Source organism: Haliotis rubra, unplaced genomic scaffold (genome assembly GCF_003918875.1).
Source record: "Haliotis rubra isolate DU_JTF1 unplaced genomic scaffold, ASM391887v1 Scf1855, whole genome shotgun sequence".
NCBI lineage: Eukaryota > Metazoa > Mollusca > Gastropoda > Lepetellida > Haliotidae > Haliotis > Haliotis rubra.
The window spans coordinates 76,201-101,389 of record NW_025765842.1 but is presented as its reverse complement, the minus strand read 5'-3'; the positions used below and the strand labels follow the sequence as shown (position 1 = coordinate 101,389).

Below are 25,189 nucleotides of genomic sequence, written 5' to 3'. Positions count from 1 at the left end.
TTGCTCGGTGTGCTTTAGTTTCCAGTTACATTATTGCTTTCTTGTTTGTTTATCACTTAACAACCCAGCAGTGACAACAGAGATAAAGACGTAATTTGTTCAGTCTTGAAGAAGACTGCATAGAGGAGACATCTACTTGTCGTGTTGTAGGATGAGAATGCACGGTTACAAACTAGATTTCGGAAGGCTTTGATTTGATATTGACACCCTAAGGATAACGTGACAAAATGGCAACTTCTAGTAACCCTAAGGCCTTAACAAATATGTTGTATCAATAAATGATCTGCAGTGAGTGAAGGGCGATCCAAAGATCCATGTAGCCGACGTTTCAATACCTGCATTATAGTGGCAAATGCTTCATAATACTGGTGAGACAGGATTATTAAAGGTATATTGCCTGGAGGAATGTAAAAAGAAAGAAACAAGCCACGATCCCGTTAGGCCTTCATAACAGTTTGGTGGTTCGACATATATGTGTACCTCACTTTCTTCCCTGAATTTTGATTAAATATTGGAACGCCCTCTCAGATAACTTCTTAAAGCTCGCTCACTGAGACTTAAACTTCAGGGCCCGGTTGTTCAAAACTCGGTTTATCTTTAACCAATACGTTAAGTACATTTAACCGACCGTTAACTAATAACAGAGGGTTATCTTGTTGTTCATAACTCTGTTAACTTTAAACAGGTTGTTAACGTGACGTAAAGTTAACACACCTAAGGACCGCCGCTAACTTTTAACAGGATGTGGTTAGGTGAGGTGAGGTGAAATTGGGTTTAACGTCGTGTTAGAGAATATTTCGCTCATATGACGACGTGCATGCGGGTGTATGTGTATGTGCGGCTGCTTGTACTAGCCCAGACTTAAGCTGCTTTTATAGTGCTAGCTCACTGAGATACCACGCCGCAGTGAAGCATGAATACCCCACTCAGACACATTGTACTGACTCCGAGCCGACAAGTCCTTGTTGTACCTATTAATGCCGAGCGCAAGGCAGGGACCAACAAGTAACATACTTTAACGTCTTTTGGTATGACGCGGTCGGGGATCGAACCAGCGACCTTCCGCTGTCCGGGCGGACGCTCTAACCATGGAGGCGGTCTAACAGTGTGGTTAACTCGCAAATGGTGTTGATGGGTAACACTGCTACCATGAGGCCAAGAAAGGATAGGGTGTATCGTGGACTGGACTTCGATATTGGAAATTATTCTGACGAAGAGTTACATACGAAACTGTAACTATGCACCTCATAGGAACTAAAATACATGTTGTACAAGAACATGATGCCTACGTTTAATCTTGTAACACTTGTGTAAAGGTTTATATATGTTTTACTACACTAAATGTGTAAATTTCTTCTGTAAATAGTATTCAAACAAACACTTTCAAAGAATCAAACAGGTACACCCTATACCCACGTATGATATAATATTGAACAAAACTAAATGTAGATAATTAAATTAGTTTCATGAAAAACTATCATACGAATGATTACATTATGATACTGAAAGTGTAATCGGCGGGATATGGTGATTGTGTATACTCTTATTCTACCGACCTTCACCTCAGAGAAATTGCCAAATATGTACAACAATTAATGTTGACGTATGACATCACTACCGTTGAGATTTCTTAAAAAATGGCGGCTGACATTGGTTTTGCGAGGACCCTTACATAAATATGAGATGTAAGTAATCAGAATGATTCTGACTATCTGTGTATTGTTACATGTTTTTATCGTTTTCATTTTAAGAAAGAAAAGAAGTGGCCAGAAATTACTGTTGTCGTTCTGCGTGATTTTGCGTCAGTCATGGCGTCACGCTGCACAGAAACGTGACAGTTTCGTATAAAAATATCACATTCCTGTATTGTATCTATTTTTAATTTCCTATTTCTTGCTACTATGCTCTTTCCATGCAAATGGGTGTCTGAAAATTTGAGAAAATGCTACACAGTATAAAGTCTTTCGGTGTCTTTCGAGCACAGCATTTGTTTCTACCCCCAATATCTTTCGTTTCAGCTTATCTAGACACTTGGTATTGGTGACAAAGACCAGTTGTAATTAGGTACTAAAATGTATGAGGAATTCAGTAGGGCTGGGACGAGTAGGAAAAAATGGAATCGAGTACCCGGAAATGTAAGAAACTCATTCGGGTCAACTTTCTGAATATTCAATCACGATTTGACAGAGACTATTATAGAAAACTTGAAAAGGTGGTATTAAGACATCAAAACTGACCTCAAGCTATTTAATTTACGTCTGTTTAACCAATATAGAGAGTAACACCATCACTTACATTCCTCGTTATCTATAACAACGAACGTTTCGTTTCGTTCCTGCTGCTACTGTAACTTAACTACTCACTGCACATGCACAGATAAATTACAGTCATTAAAACTATGCTCCATTAATCGGACAATACCATTGATGTAAAACCCCGTGAATTTCCGGGTTAGAATATTGATCTTCAGTAACCCATGCTTGTCGTAAGAGGCGACTAACGGGATCGGGTGGTCAGACTCGCTGACTTGGTTGACACATGTCGATGCTCATGTTGTTGATCACTGGATCGTCTGGTCCAGACTCGATTATATACAGACCGCCGCCATATAGCTAGAATATTGCTGAGTGCGGCGTAAAACTAAACTCACTCACTCACTCACTCAATGATGTAAATGTGTGTTACGTCAAAAACGAAAAAGACAAGCTATTGTCTGCCCTTGTCATTACAGAGTTCTCTCCTTTTACGGGTACTCAATTCCTAGAAATAGGACTCGATTCCAGCTGTACCCGACCCGGATTCGAGTACCCGTCCCAGCCTTAGAATTCAGTGATGCATTTGTCGCCGCTGAATATGAAATATAAGTGATGTAATTGGCGTCTCAATACAGGCCTTCGCGAAACGTGATTTTGTAAACACTATCCAATAGGGCGCAAAGTGCACTTGCGCGTTGGTGTGAGTGTGTTTCTGAAAACATCTGAACACGATTCCAGGTTTATCGTCAACGTTTCAGAATTAGTAGTGATGTTATGGAAAACTGATATCATTGATAATTAATATGCTATTTTTGAAAGTCAATACTCCGAGTAATTATCCGATTTTGGTTTGATATGTCCGTTTGGCATCCCTTCCCGTAGATTGATTTTCATTACATTTTTACTAATCATTTCAGCAGTAGGCCTAATTTCTTTTTTATTCTTCGATTTTTTTTCTAATTGAAGCAAATCATCTTTTAAAAATGCTATATAAATTGACGAAAACTTTATTAGCATAAACATTGCTCTCGCAACTGATGTGTAGGAAAATAAACAAAACATTATTATGTATCTATTTCTGTTGTGAGTGATATGCAGGCCTACTTCGTAGTCACTTTGATTAAATATTAAATTTGAATATCGAAACCTTTTTGTCACAGCGAACACAACACTATCTCTTGTCATGTTACACGATAATGTTTGGAAGTTTAAACTTATTTTATAACAATATCTGAATGCTAATGTTATACACTGATGTATTTCATATAAGGAATACAATGGCACAATAGTATTTCTCTGCCGAATCGTTGCAGCGTTCTATAATACACTTATGAAATATAATACATGTTTTCCGTCCTTGAATACATTGAAAAGAACTATCTATGCTTTTTCTATAGTAACTTGTGAATTGAACTAAATGGAGGTTCATCTGATCAATGAGTATCGAAGAAAATTATGTTTATCTACTACAGCGTTCTATAATACACTTATGAAATATGATACATGTTTTCCGACCTTGAAGTCATTAAAAAGAATTATGCATTTTCTGCAGTCACTTGTGAATTGAACTAAATGAAGGTTCATCTGATTAATGAGTATCGAGGAAATTATGTTCATCTATAAATTTGACGCAGCTTCATGTTTTTCAAGACATCTTTCCGGAATATGCGTCTGTGAAGGCGTTCAGATAATGACGATATTTCACAGTTTTATTCATGAGATTCCTGTCAACAGTAAGGTCGAATAATAGATTGATTTTATTCAGCAGTGTTGGCCCTGAGGCCTATTGGCCTCTCTCAAAACGTGAGTTATCTCCCTTCCTATTTACTCCGGCGCGAAACACCTCCAACTTCCGGGACGTACTTAGCAACAATGGCGTCTGTTGATACGTTGCTTGGTGACCGAGAGATAGAGGTCATGAAAGTTACAGAGCTGAAAGCGTACCTCCGCGATCATGGCCAATATGTTACTGGTAAGAAGTCTGAGCTTGTTGAGAGGGCGAAAGGGGTAAGCAGACTTTGTTATCCAACAAATGCAAGCGCGACAAAGCTTGCAAATCTACCGACTCGACCACTTCATAACAAGTTGATAACACCCCTCGGCGAGAGTATTCCTGATCCGCAGAATCTCACAGTCTGGATACGGGACACTAGTGCCATTCCTGATTTTCAGAGACTGAAGTCTATAACTACTTTGTTCTCACCATGAACGTGAAGCCACAGCATAAGTCTTTCGTATATTTTGAAGACAGACATGTTCATTCACTTGAGTTTAGCCCCGTCTCAGACGTATGTAGCCATGCCATCGTGCGATGCAAAGTCATACCATCACTGCCTACGAGCAACAAGAAAGAATGCCCAGACCACATTGCATGGATTTGTTTGTCAAAGGTTACAGGCAAGATTCACTCTGCAGACTGCACTTGTGCAGCTGGGTAAGTGGTCCTTCTTGTCTTTTTCTTATTTAATATTATACCTTATATTTCTACTCCCTCCATATAGAATTTCTTCAGCCACACCCCACCAGGAGATATAAATTTCAAGGCAAGCAAACCTTAACAGTGCCCAGGATATGTGTAACATATAATTTGTACTCATAAGCATGAGAATTCATTTCTTAAGTAAATAGTATGAAGAAAAAGATTTCAAATAATCATGATGTAAACAAAATTTGAGATTTGTTCCTAATTTATTTATTTTTTATATACATATTTCAGGGCTGGTGAGGCTTGCAATCACATTGCAGCACTGTGCCACTGTTTAGTTGATGTGACAACAAGGAGGAAAGCCGGTACTACATCATGCACATCCCAACCATGCAAGTGGAATAACCCACGCAAGAGGAAACTTAGTCCAAAAAGATCACAAGATGTTAATTTTAGAAAGTCATCTTCTGTTCTACATGAAAGGAAAGCAGTGATAGAAAATTGTTCAAATTCAGAGAAGTGTGATAAGATTGGTAATGAAAAAGCAGCTTACATTAAACCCATTGTCAACTGTCAGAGATTTAAACAGAAACTTGAAAGTAAGAATTCCAATGCTGCCTGGTTAAAGTTTTATGCAGACACTTCTACGCCATCAAACATGAAACCCTCTCTGCCTCCCCTTCATAACATTTCCTTTTCGTATTGTGACCATGTAGATCTTCATTCCACTGATTGTCAGCAAAAAATGCAGGTATTATTTGATTGTATGCATGTGTCAGAGGAAGATGCCCATTGTATCGAGACATTAACAGGAGGTCAGCATAAAACGACTTATGGTTAGCTGCCAGAAGTGAAAGACCTACTTCTTCTAAATTTGGAGATGTTGTGTTGATGCGCAGTGACACAAAGCCAGATAATCTTCTTAAAGATATTTGTGGCTACAGAGACATTTCTGATGTTACTTTTTGTAAATGGGGGAACCAGTCATGAACCTGCAGCACGCAAGGTCTATCAAACAGCAAACAAGAACTGTGTCTGTGTGGAACAATGTGGTCTTATTGTTAATCCAAAGTATCCACACCTTGGTGCTAGCCCTGATGGTTTGATACAGACTGATGATGGACATACTGGTGGTGTTCTTGAGATAAAGTGTCCTGCACGCTGTGACTGGAAATGGATGGAGCCCAAGGAGTGTGCCAAGGATCCTAGATTCTACTGTTCCCTAGATGAGAATGACCGTGTTCGTCTTAAAAGGTCTCATAGATATTATTACCAAATTCAGGGTCAAATGGCTATTACTGAAAGACTGTGGTGTGATTTCATGATTTGGACTTTGAACGGGTGGACTGTTGACAGAATCAGATTTGATGAAAAAGTCTGGAATGACATGCTGCCCCAGTTGAACAAATTTTACCTGACTAATGTAATTCCAGAATTATTCTCAAGAAGAGTGAAAAGGGGTATTGCACTGTATAATTAAATAAGATTTCAAGTCTTCCTATAAATGTATCAGTGATTGCCTGTGCTGACCAGTTCACATTCATTGTTGAAACAGTATGGCAATGTTTAATGAAAAAGAGTTCATGCTTGCTTGAAAAGTGTTTGAATACACAAGGTGAAAAAATGACAAGTGCATATTTCTAGAATGTTTGCCTAAAGTTCTCAAAAGAGTGTTTGAATTAAATGTAGCATGTGCAGAATACCAATCCACTGAGTAGGTTCAAGTGCTTGAATATAACCAAATATAAATATTTTTTCCTATTGTACATTTACAGTGAAAGCAAGTACCATGAAATCACTTACACTATGACACAAGAAACAGACTTGTCTGTAACTAAATTACTTCATCCCTTGTATTTAAGTGCTTTATTCTGCATGCTAAATGTTCTTAAAATCTTTTGCCATCTTATTTGATGGCTTATAATAATTATCAGCTTTGAAGATCAATTAGTAGTGTTTTAAATATGTATATATAACAAAAACACAAACAGATCACTAAAATTATTTTATTGGTGAACTGATAACTGTGTGCAGATCAATACTGACTCACTTTCAACAACATGGATAGCTGTTTAACAGCTAGAGAGATAATATACTTATGGAACTTCCTGAACCATTCAGTGCTACAGAGTCAAGTGAAATCTTTCTTGTAGTATTGAGGCCTCTGTACCAGTATACATGTTGTAAAGACAAACGTTAATAATATGAAACATCACAATTTGGTATTTGCATATGGATACCTAGAGCATCACTAAAACCTGCCACAACTGAAAACGCACTACAAAGTAGTTTTGCTAAATTATCTCCCTTTAAGGTTAACTGTTCACAGTTCACATCCTTTCATAACTGGTGCATTGTATAATAAAAATAAAGAAAGGCACATTTTCAAGCACACTATTATTTCAGTATTTAACACATTTGTCAATATTTCATTTGTTAAATGACATGCTCTACCAATAAAGCTACAAATTTGTCAGCTTTATAGTAATGTTCTAATGGCATTCACATACTACAGATAAAGCAAAAAAATAGGTTTCTTGTAAAAAATGTAAATGTTCTTATTGACAATATATACCTGTGTGTCATTGTACATATGATGGACAATGCGGATGTTAATGTGTAAAACAACTTACCTGACACTGCATTCAGACAATGTGTCAAGACAGGAATTAATATATTTGTGAATGTAAATAAATATAGAATCTTCGTATTTGTTTTGTCAATTATTAGCAACAGTGATCATCTACTGATCAATAATGATCACTGAGCAGTGATGCTCTATTATCTATACCTATCTATAAGTTCTGTTAGACACCTACTCACAACCAACACCTGACCTAACAAGTTAGTTAATAGTAGTAGTTAATCCAGTTGCAGTGGAGTGAGTACAGCTAACAGAACAGGGTTTGAGGTAATAATTAGTAGCTTGTAATAACAGGGGGGTTACCTGACCGTTATCAAAATATTCCTAAGCGTTTCAAAGAGACCAAAGTGAAAAATGTCTGAAAAATATGTTGCAGGCCTAATGAAGGTCTAAAAAAAGGCTGACTATGTCAAACAAACTAAAATAATTCACCAAGTCATTATGTTTAAGTTTTTTTTAAGTCTTCTAACATTTCAAGAAATAATCTGCAAATCATTGAAGTTACATGTACTCCGAACCCCGAACAAATTCATTCAAATTTATATCATTTAAGAACAAGAGGTGGTTGCAAATTTGTCAAACAAACACATATATGCCATATTTTTGTTACCTGGGAAGCCATTGTGATGGGAATAGTACCTTGTAAGATGCGAAAGTTTTTAATTCGTTCCATTTGCCGCTCAACATGAATCCTCAAACTGGCAATTTTCTTGGTTACATTCACCTCATGTTGAGTCATTTGTTGCTTTTTAGTTTTAAATGGGGGAATGATTAGATCAATACCTCTAGGTGTAGTAAAATCAGAGATGAGAAAACCTTTGTCTGCCATGATAGCATCACCTTCCTCACACAATTCAACAAGGCCACTAAGTTTGGTGATCTGTTTGTCACTGATACTACCACAATACAAATCTGAAGAAAATGTTACAACACCAGCTGGACTTATCCCAATCAAAGCCTTGTAGGTCATATGTGACTTATAGTCACTGTATAAAAGTGACTGTAGCTGAAGTGAACTAGGTGTCTCTGTCCATATCTCTGTGCAATCTACGACAACTCTAGTGGTTGGGTAATTTGTACTAAATGAATCTGGCATTGTTGCATTAACATTCTCCTACTTGGCCATTGCACCAAAACGAGAGTTGAACATACAAATAGTCAAACCACTTGTTGCAGAGTCTGCCGCATGTTGCACGTGAAATTCTAAATCTGTATGCCAAATCATCTAGTAACAGTCCTAATCTCAATCTCATTAGAATCATGAAAAATTCATCTATCTGCCTCAAAGCATGTGGTCTCCCACCATCAGATGTGTCAGAGTAAACCTGCTCATCATCATACATTTCATCAAACAAAGCCTCAAATGTTGATGAATCTGGAACTCCAGTGTAGAACATAACACTTTCATCAGAGCACCTGATATCCTCATAGGTCAATGTTGGTTTGTCAACTTGAATTCCAACACTGTGCATCAATGAATCATATGTTTGAGTGCTTGCATTGCAATAGATAATTTCATTGTCAAATGTCTGAGTTCCAGCTGATGTAACAGGTTCCGAAAATGTTTGGGTACATTTATTCACAGAGAGACTGGTCAACATTTGGGAACCACAGTAGTCATGGTGACTAAGGGAACGTTCAAGTCTTGATAAAAGTCCTGCAGGTGAATCTGATTTCTCTGCTGACACATCACACATACTTGTATCCTCCATATGCAAAGCAATCTCATTAACATCATCAATATCCATGTTCTCACCAAGACCATGATCCAAATCGGTCTCACATGTAGTTCCATGGACAAGATGGGACACATTCTGTAAAAGAAGATAAAATGATCACCAATCAACTGTCATTTTTTTGGAAATGTATGCAGTAATCAGGGGAAAATGTCAACTAATTTTCCAGAATTTAGAAAATAATAATGACATGAAGGAATTAAAACCGTTTTTTGCAATGCTAATGTTTGGATGGATTCATTGAAAGGAATAAGGTTACCAACTTACCAATATTGTTCTAATAACATGCACGTAATTATTTCATATTTCATTTGGAATTCACATAATAAAGTCAAATTTATCTCAATTCTTGATCTGTACTTGTCTACATGATACGATACGACTAACCTCCTAAGCCTTGCTTTATCACTTTGATGGATAATACGAAATACCATCTGCTTTTAAGCTAAATTTTTTTCACAAACAATCTTACCGAAAGTTTGAATGTCTTCTTTGGGAAAACAGTTGGCAAAGGATGAAGCTTACTCGGTCCCTCCCCCGCCGTAAAAGTGTTCGGAGCATAATCTGGTGCTGTCATTTCTTGTGTATTTGAAGTTGGAACGGACAAGCTTGCATCTTTGAATCCAAACCCTTCTCAGTCGTATATCTGCAGGGAATCTGTGCATAGTGATCTTCCGGCCATTCGCAAATTTCTTACAATGATTACTACAAATACAACAGTATCGCTGTTTTGACGGCATTCTTGACATTTGCCGCACTGGCGCGACACTTCCCGGAAGTAGATACGCGTTGACCAGCACATGCGCATTATGTTTTTAATAGCGGTCGCCAAGGACAGATAACTCACGTTTTGAGAGTGGGCAATAGTACAATTACAGTTTTATCTACTTGCACGTGGTGCTAGTAACATATTAAGTTTCTATTGGCATTGAATGCATATTTCAGATAAAAGGCTAATGGTATTATTGTCACAACATCTATATTGTTTGATGTTAAAAGATTTGGCAATGTGTGTTCATACATTACAAGTTTTGACAGACTTGGCAAATAATTAATAAATGATATTGATAGCATCTTAATGACTTGGCCATACAGTCATGACAATTTAAGGAGTGAAAAGTGAGCGATAGGTCCTGTGGGAATTCAAAGATTCATTAAGACTGTAGCCGTCTAAGCGTAACTCCTGTGTGTAATATTTGTAAATATTCTATCCACTGAAAACATGCTTCTACTATTAATATTACATGTATTTTCATGGATTCATCATATCTTATCTATAGCTGTGCTATAGTTTCTCATTAAAATGTCTTTCCTGTTGTCTGAATTGAAGTAAGTCCCACACAGAGCTGGGATCATATGTCTTTGAAATATATATGCAAACGTCTGGAACCTTGTGTTCCAATACAAGCGTTCGTAGCGCTACGACATTCGCATGCCTATGATAAACTATAGAGTTGGTCTCAACCATTGACTGGATTACATTCTCATCGTCAGCAGAGAAATTTCGACTTCTCTTTTTCCTTGGGGTGCAGGCGACATTTCGCGATTCCATTTTTGGTAATCCGGAAGTAAACAGAAAACGGAATTGTGGGATATATGGAAGCTAACCAGTGACGTTAACCACACTGTTAAACTTTGACGGCGACGTTAGCTAACGGCATGACTAACCATGTTTTTAACAACGCATATTTAACGTTCGGTTACCTAACGGCCGGTTAAGGATTTAACCGGCTGTTAGGATTAACCGGCGGTTAAGATAACCGAGTATTGAACAACCGGGTCCAGTTCGTCATTGAATTAAACGCTCATTAATAAAGACATGTCGCAGACAGATCATTTTGAAGATACTTTACATATTCTATCTAATGGCAAATATTTCACCCATGGTTATGACCTAACAGTTTTACACGATAACATTTCATTCAGTGATGCAATAAACACAGAAATTCTTAAATCAGTTCACGCTTTTATTGTAAAAAGGGAAAGAATAAAATACTATTTATACATTTTGGATAACATTTTGAAACTGAGATACTGCACTCTTTAACTCGGACATGATTATTAGGTCTAGCGTACGTTTAAATAATTCTTGTGGGCAGTGTATGGTGTACATATCATTATTCAACATGAACATGTACCGTTACCAACTGCAATCTGTGTTTGCAGGAGTGTGAACTTCAAATATGTTTACACCACACTGAGGCGCGCACGTAGTGGACAACACGTGCTGAACCCTGGCGTCCCCAGTATCTAGATCTGTGTAGTTTTATTACTGACTTTAAAATTTGAATAAACCGTCACTTTGCAAACAGTTCTCCAAGAGTATGAATATTTTGTAGAAGAAACAAAAAACATATAACAGAAATCAAGTACAGCTGATGTAACAATATTCACATTTCTTCAGTATTTTGTAAACAAGTCTCAGATTGGAACGTACAAGTTCGAAGAAATTGGTCATTTTATTTTGTACTTTTTAAGTTGAGAACATATAGAAAGGCATGTGTCCTATTTCTTCGAAATCATAACATTGGAGACGTTCATTTACTTAGAGGATAACAAACCAATATGCGGCGATGAATGTAAAGTGTCTGTATTAATGCAAGAGATAAAGCACATTCATAACATCTATTACATGTATGTACCCACTTTGCATGCCTGTGTAATAGTGTGTGGAGGTTAAGTCAGACGTAACTAAAACAGTGATGTTAACTTTCAGCTAAAAACGTGACCCCATTAAAATGCTATTTCGCAGAATCAAACAAATGCAACGACTTTTGCTTTTTACACATGTATGCTCTATGAATAAAATACATTTAATTCATGGAACAAAACGTCACTGTAATTGTGATAATAACGTTTTGCCGAAACGCAATAAAATCTAACGGAAGCCGAGTGACTGAGCGGGTTAGGCGGCTGACTTTGTGTGCTGGCGATTAGGTGACTGACTGAGGGTTTGGGTTCAAATCCCGGATGGGACTCAACCAAACAAAAGTACTAGAATCAGTGTATGAAATAAGCCAAAAACCCAGCCAGACATCTGGGCTGGTAACTTGAAAAACCTACCAGCCCAGAAGAGATTTAACCAGTCCTTCTTAAATACTATATAGACAGTGCCAGTGGACACGTTATTTGAATATTGTTTTGTCGGACGGGCCTTATTTCATACACTGCTAGAATGTGTACTTTACTGAGAAATCGTAATCCCAAACATAACATATGTTACATTTGACCACTTTCTTAATTGTATTTCTCATTGTCATTTTGACAATCTGAACTCACTGTGACCTTTCGAACAAGAAGGGCGCAGTAAAACAAACAATAATAAATCCAAATTGAAGTCTAGACGATCCGGAAGCAGCCGGTCAGTGGTGGCAAAGGCAGTGGATAAGTCCAGTAAGAGGAGCATAGCCATATTACCTTTGTTCATCTAACTCACGAATCCCATTCAGGACACAGTCCAGGACAGTCTCCTAGCTATGAGCATTGCGATATACGCAGACTAAAGTTTGTCAAGCATGTCGTGTTTTTGCAAACTGCAACCAGGAGTTTGATACATACAGGTCTGTAGTGTTTCAGCGTCCAACGATGCTTTTTTCAGGAGCTGTTTCAAAATAGCAGTCGTATATGACTTATGCCTGCGGTTAAGTTTAAAAATTAATAATCTTGGTTAGCGCTGGGAGGATAACACCCAGCATTTCCAGTAGAAACTTAGTAGGTAGTGGATCAAGGAAACAAGAAGTAGACTTTGATCAGGTGAACCATTTCCAAAGATCATCTTCACTGACTTGCTTGAATACCTCAAACTGACACCAGGGAACCTAGGAGCAGGGGTAATCACCACACATTAAACCCAGTCCTTAGTGTCAGAGGTCTATTTTAAGGTAATTAAGTTTCTAAACTGTTCTGCGACTGAAGAAAGACTGACTTGAGGAAAACTGTTATCTGAAACCTTTCAAGTAAATAATTTATGGGTTTGTATAAGGCTTCCCTGCTTAGTATTTCTATATTATCGAAAGAAAATACTGGACCTTGCTTTCTTAGCAAGCTTATCCACAAAGTTCCTCGAACCTCTAGTATCTGGCGATGACATTTCCAGTTATCCACAAAGTTCCTCGAACCTCTAGTATCTGGCGATGACATTTCCAGTTATCCACAAAGTTCCTCGAACCTCAAGTATCTGGCGATGGCATTTCCAGTTATCCACAAAGTTCCTCGAACCTCAAGTATCTGGCGATGACATTTCCAGTTATCCACAAGGTTTCTCGAACCTCTAGTATCTGGCGATGACATTTCCAGTTATCCACAAAGTTCCTCGAACCTCTAGTATCTGGCGATGACATTTCCAGTTATCCACAAAGTTCCTCGAACCTCTAGTATCTGGCGATGACATTTCCAGTTATCCACAAAGTTCCTCGAACCTCAAGTATCTGGCGATGACATTTCCAGTTATCCACAAAGTTCCTCGAACCTCTAGTATCTGGCGATGACATTTCCAGTTATCCACAAAGTTCCTCGAACCTCAAGTATCTGGCGATGGCATTTCCAGTTATCCACAAAGTTCCTCGAACCTCAAGTATCTGACGATGACATTTCCAGTTATCCACAAGGTTTCTCGAACCTCTAGTATCTGGCGATGACATTTCCAGTTATCCACAAAGTTCCTCGAACCTCTAGTATCTGGCGATGACATTTCCAGTTATCCACAAAGTTCCTCGAACCTCTAGTATCTGACGATGACATTTCCAGTTATCCACAAAGTTCCTCGAACCTCTAGTATCTGGCGATGACATTTCCAGTTATCCACAACGTTCCTCGAACCTCAAGTATCTGGCGATGACATTTCCAGTTATCCACAAAGTTCCTCGAACCTCTAGTATCTGGCGATGGCATTTCCAGTTATCCACAAAGTTCCTCGAACCTCAAGTATCTGGCGATGACATTTCCAGTTATCCACAAGGTTTCTCGAACCTCTAGTATCTGGCGATGACATTTCCAGTTATCCACAAAGTTCCTCGAACCTCTAGTATCTGACGATGACATTTCCAGTTATCCACAAAGTTCCTCGAACCTCTAGTATCTGGCGATGACATTTCCAGTTATCCACAAAGTTCCTCGAACCTCAAGTATCTGGCGATGACATTTCCAGTTATCCACAAAGTTCCTCGAACCTCAAGTATCTGGCGATGGCATTTCCAGTTATCCACAAAGTTCCTCGAACCTCAAGTATCTGGCGATGACATTTCCAGTTATCCACAAGGTTTCTCGAACCTCTAGTATCTGGCGATGACATTTCCAGTTATCCACAAAGTTCCTCGAACCTCTAGTATCTGGCGATGACATTTCCAGTTATCCACAAAGTTCCTCGAACCTCTAGTATCTGGCGATGACATTTCCAGTTATCCACAAAGTTCCTCGAACCTCTAGTATCTGACGATGACATTTCCAGTTATCCACAAAGTTCCTCGAACCTCTAGTATCTGGCGATGACATTTCCAGTTATCCACAAAGTTCCTCGAACCTCAAGTATCTGGCGATGACATTTCCAGTTATCCACAAAGTTCCTCGAACCTCTAGTTTCTGACGATGACATTTCCAGTTATCCACAAAGTTCCTCGAACCTCAAGTATCTGGCGATGACATTTCCAGTTATCCACAAAGTTCCTCGAACCTCAAGTATCTGACGATGACATTTCCAGTTATCCACAAAGTTCCTCGAACCTCAAGTATCTGGCGATGACAGTTCCAGTTATCCACAAAGTTCCTCGAACCTCTAGTATCTGACGATGACATTTCCAGTTATCCACAAAGTTCCTCGAACCTCAAGTATCTGGCGATGTGCTTCTATTGAAAGACGGAAATGGGCCTCGGCAGTTGATCAGGTTGATCATCATACTTGGTAGTGGTGACTATCTTACACTTGCAGATAAGCGTCAATAATTCTCAAGCACGGATAGAATTTCCCCTTTATAAACGTAAGTAATAAATGATGTATGCAACAAGATCATTTCCAAAGAAATCAACACAACACTAGGATAGTAAGTGCAAACGGCTGTATGCCAGTAGCCTTGCTCCAAGGCTGTACTGAATGCTGAGCTCATGGATGTATAGTACATTGTAATTCTATATCCCTCGAAGAGGCAAGTCCACATAACCGGACAGTAGTCTAAGGACCTCGGTCTGTTATTTATCATGTTTTAGAAACTGTCGTTTAAACTATTAATTTTTACCGTGGAGACTTGTGCAAGCCTAGAATTGTTGGTTTACCGCTGTTACACTTATTCGGTTGCCAGCAGTAAGCCAAGCGTTCATGATCAGTGACACCTTAAACACGTTTCACCACTAATGAAGTAACAGTATTGATTATACGACGTTTGCGACTTGCTGAACGTGTAAATGTATATAATAATTGGCCACTTATGTAGTGCTGAACTCCATGCCGCTGGGTCATGATGTAAGCCATACCACATGATGGGCATCATTATCCCAGATAACCCAAGCTGCCTGTGAGTCGCTAGGAGGTTAATACTCATATGACTTATCCCACTGGGTACCCATTTTCTGCTGGGTCCACAGGGGGAATATTTTTTAACAAACTCACTTGCCTAAGGTGTGACCACATAGATGCTAGAAGTCCTAGAAACTCTTAAAGGTCACATTCAACCAAAAAATCAAACATAATTAAAACACAATTATCACTTCTTCATGACATATAATATGCATTGCTGATTATGAAAAAACAAATAAACAAAATTATAAGCGTATAATCGCAAATCAAAAGTGCAATATTTTGTACTTGGGTTAACCTCCCTCGAAACGAAGCAGCCGGGATACCGAACCCAGTCAGAGCGGGTGGGTGTGCACTCAAGTGTAACGGCTGGTTCATTTGCAGATGCCGCCTTCACGGCTCATTGTGTGTGTATATATAGAGATGTTGGGTTTTGTAAATACATGCTCATTTTTTTGTGTATAACATTTTGCAATCAACAGACATCATAACATGTCATGTGTTCAAGTATCACACCTGCCTGTCTGTGTAATTAGATAATGTGACAGAGACCGAACTCGGGCCATAAATCAATGCGTTTTGTTTATGGTGTATAGCCTGATTGGTGTTAAGTTCAAATTGCATGTGGTCAGTGATCGCAGTTGTGTATTGAATATTGTCATTAGCAGACAGGCAGGCAGACACACAGGTGTCAATAAAACAAGACATTGAGTTTTGTCTGTGACAGCGACATATCTATATCACAGTTAGAAATTCTGTCAACGCTAAATAATGACATTACTTTTAAGTATCGAACTGAGAAAGTGACTCGGTAAGAAGAACGTGTGGTGAAATAGACAAATGAAATTATATAAACAGTTAATTTACTGTCATAACATATAAAAAGCTCGCGCCTGTGAGATATCAACAAAACATTATGAAAATAGCTCACATCAAAGCCTTCACCGAGTATTCACCAGACAGCCCGCTTCCAAGTTGCGCGAACCTATTTCACTGCGCACGTGCTATGAGCGCTGTCCAGCTGTTGAAACCCGTATTCCCCAGAAAAGTCTGGGGAAAATTAGTGAAACGTTTGAACTCCGATTTCGCGCGTTTTTTTTCATCGCGTTATTTTTCAACTTTATAAGTTGAATTTGCATTTTTGACGCTTTGTTTCGGTAAGTCCATACCGAAAGGTATCAGAATCTGCAAAGTTGTGTTTTACTTTGCATGTGACCTTTAAGCACCATTTTGGTCAACCGAGCGTATCCTATGGCTAGACTGGCGACCACGGTGGCGTGGTATGCGTCGTTGACGAACGTTTTCCCCTCAGACATTATGTATATGATATAAAAATATATATTTTATTGCATGATATGTGGGTTAACCTCTAATTGTAGGGGTTTCTCCCTTGGCCGTGTATATAACCATGAGATAGCCACGGCAGCAGTTACACCTACAGCCAACAAGAGTCGAGTCGGGTGAGTCACCGTGATAATTTTATGTTGGTTACAGCACCGTTTTTTACCGGCAGCTACTCTCTTAGGATTCTTCTGCCTGGTTACTGTAGGTGGGTTCACCTCGGGAGGGTTCACCTCCAGTTGGGGTGGGGTCTCCTCTGAATGAGGTGGGGTCTCCTCTGAAGGGGTCTCCCCCCTGGGAGTTTCCCCCGTCTCTTCCTGTGCAGCATCCATCCTGTATACTATTATTATTATTTTTCCCCTCCTTAAATTGGCAATGCTTTGCCGTGATAATCGCCGCCGTCACCGGGGTTAACAACATACCGTATTTGTGGTACAGCTCGCAGCTGATAGAGCTCAAGGCGTGTTCGATAAAAGGGTCTTTCTCAAGGTCTTCCCACAGGTAAAGTCGGCGCTCCGGGGGGATGGGAAGGAAGTATGACGCAATACCAGTGTATATCTGGGTCATAGCCGATCCTATAGTCTTCGTCATCTCGGCACCGAGTCTAGCCTCGTATCTAGCGTACAGCTTATCGATTTCTTCGGCTGACATTTTGTGAATTTTATCTGGAGTGTACTCCCCAAAGTAATGTTTGGCTTTGCCACCAACAGCCAACGCCACCAGTTTCTCTCGCTTGTCGTCACTCACCTGTGGTGATTGTGGCACCAACAGTTGTTCGAGTAGTTCATCACACTCCATCTTATAATGTGATAAGTAAGTTTTAGTTTTAACTATATAATATACGGTATAGGTGAAACACAGAGAAATGAAGGTTAAGTTGCACACGACGAACACTTAAAAAACAACCATAACTATAACTATAACTGATAAGTGCTAAACGCTAAGCATTTGTTAAGCATTGCTAAGCATTTACTAAGCTTTGCTAAGCATTGCTAAGCTAAAACACCCTATAGGCCACGGGTTGGTCGGTCTTGAGCACGAGCTTAGTATGGTTAGTTTCAGCGAGCTGTTTCTTCACCCGTTCCCGTTCTAATTTACTCATCACATCGTTCTCTCTCAAACACTCCTCGAACGAATCCCTGTCCTTGCAGTGGAATAAGGCCACCCATCGCGTCTGCTCCCTGAGGTCTTTCAACACCGAGTTGAACTTCTGCGTTAGTACCCAGACGCTGTGCTTTGCGTGCCGGCCAGAGAAGGCCAGGTACGATAGCATGTCTCTCTTTTTTGTTATCTCGCGATTAGCGCTGCAGTCGTCCAGTATGAACAGTGTCGACTCCCCTTTAAATTTCATATGGTAAGCTTTCAACCAGTCCTGCAGACGTGGTCCCGGGTCGACTTTGTGTACGTCTGGGTCCTTCATCACCCAAGGTCTTTCCGTGTACGTTTTATTCATGCTCAGAGTAGGGCACATGATAACGATGTTGTCGAACACATCCCTGTAGTAACCCTCCAACATATCCAGCACGAAAATGGTCTTCCCACAGCCAGTCTGCCCGCACACTATGGTGCAGTGTGGGTCGCGGGGCAAATCAGCAGGCAGTGGCCTGCACCCATTAGATGGCTTGCCGCCATCAGTAGATGGCTTGCACGAATCTCCCATTGTCTATATTAAGTTGCGCGTCCATAATCACGTACAGATATAATTTCAACTTGCCAGCGGGTTGAGCCTTCTTGGTAATCTGGATTGTTATCCCCTCGCTGCCGTTGTCTATGCGGCGACCACTACCGTGGAGTATGTGTGTTGTTTGATGGCTGGTAGCATTTTTATCTCATCCCACTGCTGGTATGCCCTCATACCATGACTGAACAGCTGGTTGGGCACGCCCTCAATGGTCACTTCCACCTTTTCAATCTCGGGGTTGAAAAACTTCTCGCTGTCCCTCCGGGAACGGCTCGTAATCCTCCACGGGGACGACCAGGTTGTCTTTCATCGATTGCGCCGGTACGTTCAGGTTGATATTCCACACAGTGTCGCTCTTATCCCGCACGACTGATCTATGCCTCAGTATGCGATCGTACAAGATGGCCACATTCCCTGAGTACTTGCTTCGAACCTGCCTGGCCAGCTCCGGGCTAGTGACCATGTCCAACTCCAGAGAGATGTTGTCTATGGTGTAACTGGCCTCATCGCCGTTCGGCGTACGCACTACTTTGCTGTAGTCGTTAAACGTTAGCTCGTATTCAAGCCTATCACCCAGCGCAGCCTGGTAAAACGGCGCGTGTTCCGTGAGCATCTCGAAGTCGAGCGGCACGCAGAACCTGTTCCAGTACGCTTGGGCGATGGCCTTTTCACCGTCCGAGATCTTGGTTAACTGGTCTGCCGTGAAGGCATACCCCATGCGCAACTGAGTCGATTTGCTGATACCTTGGTACACGTCATTGATGCGTTCCCCCTCGCTTTTCCAGAGGTCCCCGTAGCAGTGAAAGACGTCGCTGTCATCGATACTCAGCACCTCGTTACCGCTGATCTTGATGGTGGTTTTCTCGATGATGGCTCGACCTACGTTCCGCACTAGCTCGCGTTTGTCGTTGTTGGAGGTCAACGTGAGGTTGAACGTCAGTCGAACCGTGCCTGGTACAATGAGGTCATTCTCGCCAAGGTTTGGAAATCTAACCAGCAGCGTTTGATTCTGGTCTATCTTGCTGGGATTGTTGGTGATGGTTACTGACTGGCGCACGGCTTTGACGCCTAGGGGCTCTCTTGATCTTCTTAAAGGATCTAGTTTTCTACCAAACATTGTTATATAAATGAAATATATAAGTTTTAATACTAAATAATGGCCGAGTTCATCCCTATGGAGGATATGTGGGATGATAGTGCCCAGGCGTTCGGGGGGGATGACACCACATTCACGCAAGGCAACGAACTCGTGAAGCAGGCCGTCAACGGGTTTTACGATGGTTTAAAAGGGGATAAAAATTACGTAGTGCCGTGGGGGCGAGACTGTTCCAAGTTTTTTGTCGATGGTAAGGGCACGCTGCGATTGAGGGCTCACCCGGAGATCGATCTCATGAATAAGTGCACGAGAGAACCGCTTGCCTTATCAACACTAGGCAGTCGCCATGGGGGTGACTTTATGCGCGATGAACTAGGTTTCATAGATTACGGTGGCGCACGACCTAAAGCCCTTCCCCAGGAGGCAGTTCAAGATCTGCAAGACGTCAGGGGCGCCACATCGGATCAAGACATGACTGATAACATTGAAAAGCTGTTGGCCACCTACGATAACAAACCCTTACCCGGGTTCGAATTTACCTTTCGGGAACTGCGGGGGCTGGACAAGGCCATGCAAACCATTCGTGGACATCTCGTGAACAACATAGCCAAACTGGACGCGATAGACGACCACATCGCCCATGAAAAGGTCAAACTCGGTGAAACGGAGGACGAGTCTCTGAAAGCCACCATCGAGGAACGAATACGTAATTTGGAAGAGGAAAGGAAGACCCGGCTGGAAACGGCATCCTCCTTCCGAGACCAGCTTCGATCCCAGGTCAGCCGTGCGCGGGAAACCGTTGATCGAGTCCTCTACCAAGACACCACGTTAGCTGACAGGATTCGGATCCTGTTCCGGGAGCAAGGGATCACCATCGCCAGCATTCTAACTGCATTGGGCTTCATCATATCAACCCTGGTGGTGTCACTGACGCCTGCCGGCGGCAGTAGTGCACCAACACCAACACCACCAAGTGGTGGGGGCGTCAAAGACTGGATAAAAAAACACCTGAAATCCCTCGGGGAAGCCCTGGCTAAACTGGCTGGTAAGGCCGCCAAAACCCTGCCTAGCATCCTTGGTAGCATCGTCTCGTGGCTGCCGAGCGCTCTGGCTAAAACTGCCACGTGGTTTGGTCAAAACCTGTGGGCAGCCATCGTCACAATGGCGGGTTTGGTGTACGTAGCGGCTAAGGAATTTTTAACCAAATGAGTCCCAACCCCGACCGCTACCCCACCTACCACCAGGGCTGTTTTACGATCGATGTGCTGCTGATTGGACGCCTGAACATGTGCAGGCTGGGGCTGTGGGGGTGTTGGTTGAACCCTAGGCTCTGGGGGTGGCGCCACTATACCCGTTTCACCGGTCGTGGGTGGTGGGACGTGGGGGACGTTGACATCGAGGTTGACGCCCAACTTTTGGTCCGCCGTGGCTATGACTATTTCGTTGTTGTAGCCCACCACTTTTTTTACTCTCAGTTGCATATCGCTCGGAGCCATGTACAACCCCACGTCGAACACGTAGTCGACTTTCGACCTGGCATATTTCAACACGTCTTGGTAGCGTTTGATGGCACTCGGGAGCATTGATAGCATCCTCAACGTTGACAACGAACTGTTTCTGAGCGTCGTAAACAGTCCCCTTACCGAGGATGTTGGAACGCGTTTGCGTCTGCACACCCAACAGCGCCCACACGTACGTTCGAATCGAGTCGTTTAACCTGATTACCCCGGCACGAGTGGACCCTTTCGACGTGTTCAGCATGAACTTTTTCCAGTCATCCGCTTCCCCCTGCTCGAACCTCCAGACTCGGTAATCCTTGCTGTTGTCGAAAGCCATGTAACGGTCATCCCACTCGTTCGTTGTGAGGTGATGATACGACTTGTATCCCCATTCTTTCAACTTCTCGCTGGCATCCACGAGGGGCATATTGTGAACGATGGGGATACCCAACCCGTGGTTTGGTCCCGGCAAACGCCAATCCGTCTTTGTGTTTAGTTCGAATTCGTTGCTAATACGTTCGTAGGCCCGTCTATCGTACTGGTTGTTTAATGCGTTCCACGCCTTTTCCTGTGGGAGCGGGGCGCTGATCTCTTTGAGGATACGCCTGACCTGGTAGTACACGTGAAACGTGAACACAGACTGACTCAGCGGTCCACGCCGCGTGTCGGTCAATGTCACACCACACCCCGTTGTAGTGCACCACACGGCGAAGTTGAGTTGATTCTGCCAGAACTGCATCGGGTTGTTAAACCAAGCGTGGACTGCCTTGGTGTTAGTCACCGAAAATTTATACTGGTCGAACACATCTATGAACTGGGTGTCGAAATACAACCCATCAGCGACCACGATCTTCATGTGGGGGAAATCTATGTCCAGTAAAACACTCCAGGGGAGTACATTTTAAAACTATTATATAATGAGTTTATATACTCTAACTTGTACATAACACTTCCAGGAATAACGAGCGCTGAGGCCATTCAGCTGACGCACGCAATCGATAACACGTCGGGCCAACTCGAAGTAGCACTGTGCGATATCACCTACCTACCGCGATGGACTAACATCAACACCAACAACAATAAGCTGTTCGTCAGTGGCACCTGCAATCAGATAACTGACGACAACTACAGCGTGTGCTCGCAAAGCGACGAGGTCTTCAAGCCCCTGGGAGCCGAACTCAAGATGAACGACTCAAACGGCACAGTGGTGTTAATCAACAACGGAAGAAAGTCCTTGAGGCTCGGTCAACCATTGGCGAGGACACTCTGTATGTCACCTGACGAGATAAAACCAACAACTACCGTCACAGGCACGAAGTTACCCGACCTAGTACCGTACCGAGAGCTGTGCATTCATCTGAACCAGGTGAGTACAACGGACAACAATGAAGGTGGACACCCTTCCACTATACTGAACTCACAAAATATAACAAAATGAAACAAGAGATTCGATCCAAGTCTCGTAAGTCTGCTATCAGCGAGGACGAGAAAAAAAACGTACATAGAACAGGGGATACAAAAAGCCCAGCAAGCCTTCATTACGAACACCAAAGAGATCATAGGCGATTCACATTAAACTGTTTCATTGAGGTCAACGTGACATAGCGGCACGATGATGCAATCTCAGGATAGACCCGTTAAACCGACATACTTCAGCCATGTCCCCGGTAGCTCAGTCGGTTGAGTGGTGCGGATACATGTGGTGTTCGTATCCCACTAGCGTCTCAAACTTTTTTATAGTAGGGGTAATAGGTAGCTGGATCAAGGGTCCGACCAAAGTCTTATTTGTCAAATAAGGCTTTGCAGAGGCTTTCGTTGGACTTGATCTCGGACTATCATTGTATATACTACTACCCCGGATCTCTTCACGGTCAAACATTATGGTGACACGCTTTGTTCCATTGTTTATGAGAAACGTTTCTTACATGTGGCTATATGTCATTTGACCCTTTAATAATGGCGCCTAGTAGATATTGGTACTTGAAAAGATTAATCAATGTGTATACATGCTAAAACATTAGTATCTACTACCACGTTATGCAATCACGCATTCTAAGTGATGAATGCTACTGTTTGTTTGTGTGTTTGGGTTTTGCTTAGCGCCGCACTCAACAATTTCCGCCGCATCTCACCATCTGTAAATAATCTCGACAAGAAAACAATGACTGGAAACATGAGCAGTGAGATGCATCAACAGGTCAGTGCGTTTTCTCAGTATGTTACAAGGACGCAGTGGCAAGTAAAAGAACAGCGTGTAACTTTAAATGAGCAATCTATTTACATCCACATTTCCAAGAAAAGCATTCTAAATATGCGGACCTTGCCTTTGAAATGTCTCGCTTGCATCCCAAGTACACGGACTCCACATTGTTCTAAGCGCCCTTGGTTTGGTACCTCCTGATCTCTTGGCGCAGATCAGGAGAGTGCCCGGGTTCTCCACCGGGAGTACAGCTCTTCTGACACTCTGGGTAATGCAGAAGGCTGCAGTGTTGGGGAGCCTTCATATTCTCCGGAAAGTTCTTGGTGGGTTCGACTAGGCAGCGTTTCCTGGGAAAAGTTCCAATGAGTCTTTGTTCTCTTTTTAACCACCCACGGTGGTACAAGAGCTTTGGGTATATATTTAATTACATTGTTGGAAGGTCCTTCATAATTTACAGTTTCTGCGTAGCTTTAACACGGTTATTGATAATAGATATAAACTTTGAGAATTTATTAATAATAGACAGTTTTGTTGGATGCGAACAATGATTTCATATTATGCAAATTAGCGAATTACAATAATATGGTTCCAAATAATGAGATCTAGTTTGAGTGAAGGCAGAACATCTAAATAGATTATGGAATTCATCAGCTGTTGAAGGTGAGTTACAGAGATGGCAGGTTCTATTATTCTGCGGGATGCGTTTCCAACGGCCAGTTTCAATTGGGAGATGACGATTGCTTGTTCTAAATAACAGTAAGGGATAAGATATTTCTTTTTGGTAAGAAGAGGTATTTTTCAACTGATGGAGAATCTTACAGGACCCGATAATAAAATCATTTGGAACTGGTTCCGATGTTACTTTGCCACCTTTGTAAAAACTGATCTTTAAGTACATTTCAACAGTAAGAGAAATATATTTCGTTGTACAGGTGAACGGGTTTTCAAATAAGTAAGATAATCCTGAGGTATCGAGAATTTGCTTGATATGCTTAAACCAAGGTAGAACAGTGCCATTATAGCAGTACTGATATCTCATGGAACGATATATTTGTTGTGATAGCTTTAGTGGAGTACTAACAGTTTCAAGCTGATGCCAGTATCTTATCATTCCTACATAGATATATATATGTATTTCAATATGTAATATGCCTAATTCTCCATATACTATGAAGCTTGGTGTAGACGAACGAGTCCCATTCGCTGTCTGGGCTGCGTGTAGAGGGGGCAAGGGCCCAGAGCTGATGATGAGCCTTACCAGCCTGACTGTGCCAGGATCAGCCGAACCATCTCTGCTGCATTGCCATCTTAATCTGTAAATCATAAGGATGAAGATAATTTTATTCGTTTTAAAAGGGGAGAGGATCATGTTTGTTGATGAGGATGCAATGGGGACAATTTGGAATAAGTCTCTTCTTGTCATTTTTTCATGGCGCAGTAAGCCACTCTAGGAGCATGTGCATACCCCACTCATAGTACTGCAAGCACTGACTTTACGTGGTGCCGCCTGTTGTCCTTTCTATTCAGAAAAGATAGTGCGCCCTCATTTAGTGGCATAACAGATATTTTCACCAGCTTTTAAGTAGTATTCATGGGCGAGATACCTGGGATGGGGAAACGAAAATATACCAAACATTTCATTAAGAATATTGTAAGAAATTTGATAGCAACTTCATAGTTTCAACAACTACAAACTGCAGTGACGCTGCAGGAGAGGAGATTAAATTTTGAGTGTCCGGCCTATTTGCAATCGGATCCCCCGCTATGAGGTTTTCAACATATCATTTTCAAATGAAATTTGCAAATG

The 25,189-nt window shown here is 41.4% G+C and overlaps 1 protein-coding gene across 1 annotated transcript; it reads left to right on the top strand.

Moving 5' to 3' along the window:
* The first annotated feature begins 4,426 nt into the window (after positions 1–4,426).
* LOC124273901 lies at positions 4,427–5,521 on the top strand. The gene is made up of 2 exons (XM_046709242.1): positions 4,427–4,689; positions 4,972–5,521. The coding sequence occupies exons 1-2, from the start codon at positions 4,460–4,462 to the stop codon at positions 5,519–5,521; spliced, it is 780 nt and encodes a 259-aa protein (XP_046565198.1). The 5' UTR covers positions 4,427–4,459.
* Positions 5,522–25,189: the final 19,668 nt, after the last annotated feature.